Genomic DNA, 10028 nt, shown 5'->3' with positions numbered 1-10028 from the left:
ACACAAGAAACAGCGTAGACAATACGGGATCGAGAGGGAAAATGATGCAAGAACGATAGGACAACACGAGTAAGCTTGAGATGAAATAGATAACTTTTCTTCCTATCAAATGATAGCGATACGGGATCGAGAGCGGAAAATATCTTAAAACCGTGATAATAATAATAATACTAATAATAATAATAATAATAATAATAATAATAATAATAATAATAATAATAAACTACTTACTGCCCTTAATAATAATAATAAATAGTCTATTATTATTATTATTATTATTATTATTATTATTATTATTATTATTATTATATAGATGGTCGGTTAGTTATGTAAGATTAGAATGTTGGCTTAAACGTCTCTGTACCTATTTTCAATTACATTTTTTATTTTTGCGGAATCTCTCATTTATTTTTGCGAGAAATTTCTATTTCATTTATTTAATTCAAGCGGTTTGGTAGAGGAAGAGTACGAAGAATGTTTTGCTCGAGAATTGGTCAAGAAATATAAAGAAGGAGATTAACTATTGAGTATATGCAACAGCTCAGACTCACCGCTAACAGATATTGTCCGTTCTTGTCCGTTACATATCGTCGTCAGTCTCACAGTTTTAAACACAGTGTTTAGGGCCAGCTTCATCGCCAGCAGAAATACCATGAATAATTTTTATTTAAAAAAATGAAATTAAAGAATTTTTTAAAATAAAAATGTATTTTTAATTTTTTATTATTGAAATTGGTAGATAGAGATATTTTTATTAATTTAATTTTAATTATAAATCGAAATGAATAATAATTCGTTTCGTATTTTCAACGCAACGGAGGAAATAACCGCTTGGTTAGAAGTTGGAAGAACACGGTTGAGAGAGAAATTGTGGCCGACGATCTCTGAAAATGTATCGGAAAGCTATTTTCTTCCTCATTTTCTCTGTTATCTTCTTCATTTCTTGTTCGATTCTCGTCGGAACCGTCGACATCAGATCGTACTTCTTCCCTCTGCTTCAGTCTCAGCCAATTTCTTCCTTCCCCTGTGTCGCCGACTCTCCTCTCAGAGTCTACATGTACGACCTTCCCCGTCGCTTCAATGTAGGCATACTCAATCGCCGGAACTTGGACCAGACTCCAGTCACCGCATCCACTTGGCCTCCATGGCCCAGAAACTCGGGGTTGAAGCGGCAGCATAGTGTGGAGTACTGGATGATGGGTTCGCTTTTACACGAAGGTAGTGGGGATGGCAGAGATGCAGTTAGAGTTATGGATCCGGAGAATGCGGATGCCTTCTTTGTGCCGTTTTTTTCTTCGTTGAGTTTTAATTCACACGGACGCAATATGACCGATCCGGCTACGGAGGTTGATCACCAATTGCAGGTACCTTCCAGTTAATTGTACAGATTTAAGTTTGTGGCTCTTCTGGAACTCTGTAATTTTGTAATTTCTTGTTTAGACCCCGCAATGTTCTGTATTTCACTTCACATCCTTGGGTTTGGGAGGGCTTTTCCGAGCGGGATTCTAATATGATCCTCGAAGGCATTGAATTATTTGACTGTAGCGTGTCTAGTAGGTTTCAAATTGATTTTGCTACGTTTAACTGATTCTATCGCAGTTCTTGGATTGTGATAATGTTCAATTTTCCATTTACTCTTCAGACGACTGCTTAATGGCGGGTAAAGTAGATGTAGAAAGGGGGGAAGTTCTATAGTGTTCTTAGAATTGAATTCGATCCAGTTTATCAATCTCAGACCGAGTGAATTTGTAGATCCAGGGATAGACATGTTAGTTTAGTGTAAATCTCGTGGTTGCAAGCTTGTCAATTTCCCACTTCTCATTAATCCATCGCACTAACTAAACTTCAGTCGTTGACTTGTAATGAACTCATGGATCTACACGTCCACTATTTAGGAAACTTGTTCATCTGATCACGATGTTTGAAACATTTGTTTGAATTCTTATCTCAGATTTATAGATATGGGTTTACTTTGAATTGTATTCTTCTGATTGTCAGCATCTAATTTGTCTCAATATTGGGTTTCTTGTATTTCAAATATTATATTCTTAGTTTTGAAAGCGTTGAAGAGAAAGTTTCATGAAACTCTACTTCAGCCAGTTGATTGGTTTTGATCATTTGACTAATGTTTCCTCAGATTGAACTCATGAAATTCTTGAGCGAATCCAAGTATTGGCAGAGGTCTAAGGGCAGAGACCATGTCATTCCCATGACACATCCTAATGCCTTCAGGTTTCTCCGAAACCAGGTGAACGCCTCAATTCAAATTGTTGTGGATTTTGGCCGCTATCCAAAAACCATGTCAAATTTGCGCAAAGACGTGGTAGCTCCATATGTGCATGTTGTGAGTTCTTTCATTGATGATGACCCTCCAGACCCATATGAATCTCGCCCGACACTACTCTTCTTTCAGGGAAAGACGTTTAGAAAAGATGTAAGTCGACTGAAGTTTCATGTCTTGTCATACCCTCCCATTCTAAAATGGGGGAAGCAGAACTTGCGTTTTGACATGAAATTGTTAGTAACTGAATTTGTTAAACATGTTTCAGGATGGCATTATTCGTGTCAAACTGGCGAAGATATTAGGCGGCTATGATGATATTCACTATGAACGTAGCGCTGCAAATGAGAAAAGCATAAAAACGGTACGGTGTGCGTGTTTGCTAAATATGTTCTATTTGACTATTCATATGGGAAAACTTCGACGCATTCTACTCTGCTGGTTTAAATTCAGTAACTATATCATATACCTTAACCAGACCAAACATCCAAACCTATTTCTTATCCAAAATTCTTGTTTTATTTTATTTTTTTGTATGCTTTGAATCAATATCCCATGCTCCTCTCATCTAAAAGTGTTGCGTAACACGCAATCTTACATGTTGGTTTCTCCTTGGGGTAGTTTTGGATGGTAAGGAAAAGACAATATTAGGGGTCCAAGAAACAAGATTAACTTTGTAATACTTGGATGAATTTTACATTTATAATTTATGTTCTTCGGGTATCTAGGAACCTAGTTTCTTTGTATGTCCCTTACTCATAGGTATACAGCTGCGTAAGGTTTTATGGTAAAGAATCCAGAGTATCTCATTCTGTTCTCTTCTTCTGATACTCCAGTCTTCTCAAGGGATGCGGTCATCGAAGTTCTGTCTGCATCCCGCTGGAGACACTCCATCGTCTTGCCGGTTATTTGATGCTATTGTGAGCCACTGTGTTCCCGTGATCGTAAGTGATCAAATAGAGCTGCCATACGAAGATGAAATCGACTACAGTCTATTTGCATTGTTTTTCTCCTTCGAAGAGGCGCTGCAGCCTGGTTACATGGTTGATAAACTCAGGCAATTTCCTAAAGAGAGATGGATTGAAATGTGGAAGCAACTAAAGGGTATCTCCCACCACTATGAATTTCAGTACCCTCCTAAGAAGGAAGATGCTGTCAATATGTTATGGAGACAGGTGAAGCACAAGCTTCCCGGGGTTAAACTCACCGTTCACCGAAGCAGACGTTTGAAAATCCAGGATTGGTGGTGAAGAAGATGAACACTGGAGTTCTATTTTTCCAGGTCCAGCATTCTAAACTCTCACCTCCCTAACAACTCTTAGGAAATCATAATTTTTGCACTTGTCTTGTGCTGATTTCAATAATCTTCGACATCTCCAGCTTGGTTCGATACGAAACTAGGTACTAGTCACCGTTCTAATAGTCGATTGATATTGAGTTGTAATTTTCACGTTGTTAAAGAGAATTTAGAGTCACTTTAGTGTGTTCTAATTGTGGAGGCTTGTACAGACGGGTTGAGAATTTTTGGCGATTTTGTTATTGGGCTGCCTGCCTGTAATAGGAATTCCCTTGTATTTTCATTGCTTGGATCATGGTATTGTCCTAAGATCCAAAATGGTAATAGATATTGTATTCTCGCAATTCTTACATTGGCATCATTAAGCTGTTCATCTTCATTTTGCATTTAAATTACAAAGTGTGACTGTTGGGTGGATACTAAAATCTAGTATCAACCATTTCATAAGCTCAAATAACAGCATGTAAGCACCGGGACAGAAAATTTTCGGAATTTTTTTTTGCAAGGACTGGAGTGGATATTCCATGAATTACTCTCCATTTAGTAAATTAAAAAGATTAAATGAAATATGTATAAGGGGTGAGTTTCCGTAAGACAAATTTTTAATATGAGATCATTGGAGAGGAAAACAAAACATTTCTTATAAAGAGTGTGAAAACCTCTCTCTAATAGGCACGACAATATGTAATGGCACAAAGCGGACAATATCTATTAGTGGTGGTGGGCTTAGAGCTTGAGCTGTTACAAATGGGGATCAAACTAGACACTAAAATCACACATTGGTTACAAATGGGGATCAAACTAGACACTAAAATCACACATTGGTAGGAAAAGGAAAAGGAAACAAAACATTATTTATAAGGGTGTAGAAACCTGCCCTAGTAGACTGAATCTGCCAGCGTAACATAACAACATTTTAAAATCATCTCATGAGTCTGGTGGTGATACGTAAGAGGACAAACCAGACAATATCTGTTAGCGGTAGACTTGAGCCGTTAGATTTATTTATAAAAAAAAATTCAAAAAGCAAAAGTATTTAAGGTTAAGTATAGTAATCCCAACTTTTATATCAAATGGTTGAGAACATCAAATAAGGAAATCTACAATTTCATTGAGTTCCTGAAATGGTAATAAAAATTAGATACAATTTTAGTTATTTACGTCAATAATACATTAATTTAATAACTAGTTTCAATAAGGATTTTTTAGAAGTCCAAATAGATAATTAGCAGAACATTAGGGCAAAATTGAAATTTTAAATAGATTAGGGATCAAATTGGAAAGAACCTGAAGAATTAAGAAACACCAAGAATATTCAACCTGTTCAATATTTTAACAATACCCATTGAGGAAGCAACATCTTTTAGGGGCCAATTCGTTGGTTTCAGTTCTATCTTCTAAGTTCTTCAAGCTATATGAAGCCACTAACGCCAATGTCTTTATCAATCAATTCATTGAGTCCTTCACACTCTTGGTATCCCCTAACCTCTCTCCAGCCCTACTTTCATTCAGCCTTCTTCCAGAAGATAAGATAAACTCTGATAAGAAAGAAAAGAACAAGTAACAAACATTATTTTTCTTTCCTAAAAAGGGCAGAAAAAGGTTTGGACAAACAAACGAACAAACAAACCTATAATTAGAACATTGAGGAAGCTAAAATCTTGTTTTTGCAGCAAACAAATTTCCATGTAGTCTATGTCAGAGTATACCCAACAACATTAGATATCCTCTAGTTGCATGTCGCAAGACAATGCTTTTACTTTTTAGCCAAAAAAATTGTTGGAATCATAGCTTCAATAAGAACCAAGCTACTATTTCGTTCATTTATGGCTAGTTTTGTATACAGAACCAAATGAGGATTGCTTGAGAATCAAGGCCTGAAAGAGCTACTTGCGGGGGGTAGGCTGTGGTGCAGGAGAGAGAGAACCTGGAATAAGAGAGGCCATCTTATTAATGGAGGAAGACGGGGAGTTGCTGTCTTAATGGTTCATAAAATGGAAGAAGAAATGATGGAGCAGGGAGAAGGGAAAGGGGGGATAAAGCTGAAGAAAGATAAAGGGCGATCCTTGAAACTAAAGCATACACAAAGCGCACTATACCCACCCTCCCTAACATACAGCCTACTCTTATCGTTTAAGCAAAAACTAAAACCCACCTCTCTCTCTCTCTCTCTCTCAGGCTTTCTCTCTCTCTTTTTCCAACCCATTTCCAGCTTTTCCTGCACTTTCTGTTGATTAACTCAAACTTTGCAGGCTTGGGGTTTGGGAAAACACTCCAATCCAAAGTTCTGAGAAAAAGATGGCTTCATTTCAAACTCCAATTGGGACGCGAAGTTCCACTATGCTTGAAACTTCATGTGGATATCTACTTCAGGAGTTGCAGGCATGGATATGGAGTTTGTTTGTTCTTCCTCTATTTATTTGTTTAGTTGGGCATATAGTATCAGTGGCATTGACTAAGTAACATAATGATAACAGATGATTTGGGACGAAGTGGGGGAAGACCAGTTTGACAGAGAGAAGGTTCTTCTGGATTTGGAACAGGAGTGTCTAGAAGTTTACCGGAGAAAAGTTGATGATGCAAATGTGTCACGAGCTCGACTTCATCAGGAACTTGCGGAAGCCGAGGCTGAGTTTACCCATCTTCTGCTGTCCCTTGGAGAACGCTCTCTTCCTGGAAGGGTACGCAATGATTTCTTCAACTATCACAATATAATCATAACATCAATCATTTTTATATGTAATTTGCCAGTTCTTACCCAATTGTATATGTTGATTGGACGTGTCTGATCAGCCAGAAAAGATGGCGGGAACTTTGAAAGAGCAGCTTGATTCAATAACTCCAGCTCTGAGAGAGATGCGGCTGAGAAAAGAAGAGAGGATGAAACAGTTAAGTGCCATACAAGTACAAATTCAGAAAATTTCTGCTGAAATAGAAGGTAAAGCAGAGAATGTTGATTCGTCTCGAGTTGTCGTAGAGAATAAGACCGATCTTTCTATGACGAAACTTGAGGAATATCAGAATGAATTACAGAGACTTCACAGTGAAAAGGTTACATTATGATCCTACTGTAAATGGAAATGCACACACATACAACACAATATTTCGACTTCTAACTTCGTTTACATACCGATTCTTGTCGATTTTCTTTGGACAGAATGAAAGGCTTCAGAGAGTGGAGAAATATATAGACACAGTCCACAAATTGTCTGCAACCTTGGGGATGGATGCTTCCACGATTATCACCAAGATTCATCCCAGCTTGGACGACCCATTTGGAAGATCAAAGAACATTAGCGATTCCATTTTAGAGAAACTTAAAGGCACGGTAGAATCTCTCAAAGAAGAAAAGCAGCAACGGCTTGAAAAGGTGATGAAACTTGTCCTTGCCAAACAACATATTTATGCTACATCCCAAAATCAAAAGGTTTGACTGCTAGAGGTTAATCTGATCACTAGCATAATTGTTATGGGTATCGAAGAACAAAATCATCACAGCCTAGTAAAACACGACTGTTACAGTTATATCAAAAGAATAAAAGTCATCAGAACCAGGTGAAACCAACAGTTATAGTATGCTTACATTTAAACAAATGGCTTAAATCTTCAAATGCCAACTTCTCCAATACTGTAAACAAAACAATATTTGATAAATTTCTGCAATGTTTTCTGCAGCTTCACAATCTAGGAAAAACATTGACAAACTTGTGGGAACTTATGGATTCACCTTATGGTGATCGCCGATCGTTTTCCCATGTAATTCGTCTATTATCATTCTCATCACCTGAAATATCTGATCCTGGGAGCCTTACGTTATACATAATTGAGCAGGTACTACACACGTGTGATAAAGGTAAATAGAAGATTTAATGAATTAGGTGCTAATTATGTGAATAAACATTTCAAGGCTGAGGCTGAAGTCAAGAGACTTGATCAACTAAAAGCAAGCAAGATGAAAGAGCTATTTATCAAGAAACAGATGGAGCTGGAAGATATATGTAACAAATCGCATATGATGATACCTTCAAGATCGGGAATGGAAAAAATAATAAATCTTATTCATTCTGGTACATTGTGTAATGGCATTAATGTTAGAGAATATCATGTACTTTATGAAAATCTATAGTAATCCAGAAACTGACTTCTATGTACTGCAAAAGGGGAAATTGATCATGCCAATCTCCTCACAAGCATGGATGAACAAATATCAAGAGCAAAAGAAGAAGCATCTAGCAGGAAGACTATAATGGAGAAAGTTGAGAAATGGATGTTAACATGTGATGAAGAGCGCTGGTTGGAAGAATATAACATGGTTGGTAATTTCCTACAAGCTATAAAAGACAACTACTTGACTGCAATCTTAATCATAAATATTAATTATAGAATTGAGCATTCAGGATCAAAGCCGATACTCAGTCAGCAGAGGTGCTCACAAAAATCTTAGGCGCGCAGAACGAGCAAGAATAGCAGTCAACAAAATTCCAGGTAATATCAGCAATAATTTCAATGAACTGCAAAGGAGGCTTTAAAGATGGGATGTCTTAAAATTGCCAGACCATATTTTAGTTCAATATCTTTCCACACCAAAGAGATGTGAGCATCTTGATATTTGAACATATTACTAGGATTTTAAATGACTTGATTATCTCTCTCCTTTTGAAAATGACGTAAACTGCAGCTTTGGTGGAATTGCTTTTGGAAAAGACTAGGAGTTGGGAGGCAGAAAGAAGTAAAGTGTTCTTGTATGATGAGGTAAGCTATATAATTACCTGCAACAATGCTGTTGTTGTCATGTGCTAATCATCATTCGGGAGAACGATTCTAAATTTTATAAATGATCTTCCAAAAGCGCCTAAAAGGGTCAGATATTCGAGGTAAAAAAAGAAAATCAAAAGCAGACAAACCAATTGAAGTACCTTCCCGGGCAATTTCAAATAGAATAGATGTAGTAGATACACAGGACTGCCATGCTTTCCCCATAAAAAGTAGTGGTTCTTCTTTGTTTTTCCCACCTTGCTAAGAATACCAAGTTATCTGTTAATCACGGACAAATATGTGTCCTATTTTCAGGTGCCATTGCTAGAATTGTTGGAGGAATATAATGCCCTGAGACAGGAAAAAGAGGAGAAGAGGAGACCAAGGGTAAGTACAATGTTTCCCTGCAGCAGGCTTTTAAATATGAAATTTAACAACATGGTGAAAGCGGAACTCTCCTTTCCCCCATAATCATATCACATAGTTTTTAGGAATCACGACCCTCCACAATGGTATGATATTGTCCATTGCCCATGATCATCCCCTTAATTAGCCAATGTGGGATTCCCTCCCAATAATCCTCAACAATCCTCCCCTCGAACAAAGTACACCATAGAGACTCCCTGAGGCCTATGGAACCCTCGAATAACCTCCCCTTGATCGAGGCTTGACTCTTTCTCTGGAGTCCTTGAACAAAGTACACCTTTTGTTCAACACTTGAGTCACTTTTGACTACACCTTCGAGGCTCACAACTTCTTCGTTCGACACTTGAGGATTCTATTGACATGGCTAAGCTAAGGACATGACTCTGATACCATGTTAGAAACCACGACCCTCCACAATTGTATAATAATGTTCACTTTGAGCCTAAGCTCTCATGGCTTTGCTTTTGGTTTCCCCAAACAGCCTCATTCCAATGGAGATGTATTTCTTACTTATAAACTCATGATCATCCCCTTAATTAGCTAATGTGGGACTCCCTCCCAACAATTCTCAACACAATCCTCAACAATAATTTGATCTACTCTGCTGCAAAATAATTTACTATCTGTTGGTAGGTTGGTTTCAATGATGGTTTTTTTCTGGCAGGAGAAGAAAAAAGTGCAAACTCATACTCTAATCGAGCCAGAAAACTTCTATGGACCAAGGCCAAGCACCAGCAGTCGGCGTCTTTCAAATGCTAGCATTAATGGAGGTTATAGCAATGCCATAGCTTTGAACAGAAGGCTTTCTCAAGGAATCCTGCAATTTGGTTCAAACAACATAAATTCAGCAACTCAAGGCATCTCTTTCATAAAGGAAGCGAAAAAATCACCTGGACAAAATATAGCTCGTCGACACAACCTCGATTCTCGGGTCAGAGATGAAACAGCTTCGGTGGTATCCACATTTTCAGGCCCAATATCTCCTTAGAGCTCACTACATGACTTCAAGTTCAAATGTCATTCAATAAGATAATCCCACAGAATAAAGTTTGAGAGAACCATTCTAGCCTGCGAATTAGCCTATGTCTTGACTGAAGATAGAGAAGATACTCGAGTAGTTATTCTATCTTTGAGTTTCTTGTTCATTCCAATTAATTTTTCCTGTACAAACCTCATATAGGTCCTAAAAATAACGCTTATACAGAGAGAGTGAAAGTCGACCACTACTCATTTTGATTGTCTAAATTGTATCAAATTCATCTATTCAGT

General features: G+C 37.5%; 2 protein-coding genes and 1 long non-coding RNA gene across 6 annotated transcripts; 2 read left to right on the top strand and 1 right to left on the bottom strand.

Annotated features, from left to right (window-relative positions):
• The first annotated feature begins 825 nt into the window (after positions 1–825).
• On the top strand, positions 826–3920 carry LOC111805025 (probable arabinosyltransferase ARAD1). The gene is made up of 4 exons (XM_023689886.1): positions 826–1364; positions 2138–2434; positions 2550–2645; positions 3118–3920. Exons 1-4 carry the CDS (start codon positions 891–893, stop codon positions 3529–3531), a joined length of 1281 nt encoding a protein of 426 aa, XP_023545654.1. The 5' UTR covers positions 826–890; the 3' UTR covers positions 3532–3920.
• Positions 3921–4762: 842 nt separating this feature from the next.
• On the bottom strand, positions 4763–9754 carry LOC111806118. 3 transcript variants are annotated; one of them, XR_002816743.1, is made up of 9 exons: positions 9679–9754; positions 9450–9576; positions 8348–8684; positions 7306–7412; positions 7162–7206; positions 6709–7077; positions 6337–6440; positions 6140–6251; positions 4763–5116 (listed from the first exon to the last, which is right to left on the bottom strand). It is a non-coding gene; the product is annotated as an uncharacterized LOC111806118 (long non-coding RNA). The 3 variants fall into 3 exon arrangements; XR_002816744.1 differs by having other exon boundaries at positions 6709–6839; positions 9650–9747; XR_002816742.1 differs by having other exon boundaries at positions 4764–5116; positions 9650–9747.
• LOC111806116 (65-kDa microtubule-associated protein 8) lies at positions 5219–10022 on the top strand. Of its 2 annotated transcripts, XM_023691473.1 has the most exons (11): positions 5219–5960; positions 6056–6259; positions 6372–6629; positions 6736–6948; positions 7254–7409; positions 7486–7645; positions 7739–7890; positions 7976–8063; positions 8257–8330; positions 8649–8720; positions 9424–10022. In XM_023691473.1, the coding sequence occupies exons 1-11, from the start codon at positions 5877–5879 to the stop codon at positions 9745–9747; spliced, it is 1785 nt and encodes a 594-aa protein (XP_023547241.1). In that variant the 5' UTR covers positions 5219–5876; the 3' UTR covers positions 9748–10022. The 2 variants fall into 2 exon arrangements, with proteins under 2 accessions (XP_023547241.1, XP_023547242.1); XM_023691474.1 differs by lacking the exons at positions 8257–8330; positions 8649–8720; positions 9424–10022 and having other exon boundaries at positions 7962–8054.
• The last annotated feature ends 6 nt before the right edge of the window (positions 10023–10028 follow it).

Source organism: Cucurbita pepo, chromosome LG11 (assembly GCF_002806865.2).
Source record: "Cucurbita pepo subsp. pepo cultivar mu-cu-16 chromosome LG11, ASM280686v2, whole genome shotgun sequence".
In the NCBI taxonomy this organism is placed as follows: Eukaryota; Viridiplantae; Streptophyta; class Magnoliopsida; order Cucurbitales; family Cucurbitaceae; genus Cucurbita; species Cucurbita pepo.
Note: the sequence above shows the minus strand (reverse complement) of the source record. Positions and strands in the feature narration are given on the sequence as shown.

Bases quoted from the DNA above. Each gene is read 5' to 3' on its own strand.
- LOC111805025 (XM_023689886.1), top strand. From the start codon at position 891: ATGTATCGGAAAGCTATTTTCTTCCTCATTTTCTCTGTTATCTTCTTC. The intron at 1,365-2,137 runs GTACCTTCCAGT...ATGTTTCCTCAG, and splicing joins AGGTTGATCACCAATTGCAG to ATTGAACTCATGAAATTCTT. The intron at 2,435-2,549 runs GTAAGTCGACTG...AACATGTTTCAG, and splicing joins GAAAGACGTTTAGAAAAGAT to GATGGCATTATTCGTGTCAA.
- LOC111806116 (XM_023691473.1), top strand. From the start codon at position 5,877: ATGGCTTCATTTCAAACTCCAATTGGGACGCGAAGTTCCACTATGCTT. The intron at 7,410-7,485 runs GTACTACACACG...AAACATTTCAAG, and splicing joins CGTTATACATAATTGAGCAG to GCTGAGGCTGAAGTCAAGAG. The intron at 7,891-7,975 runs GTTGGTAATTTC...TTGAGCATTCAG, and splicing joins GGTTGGAAGAATATAACATG to GATCAAAGCCGATACTCAGT.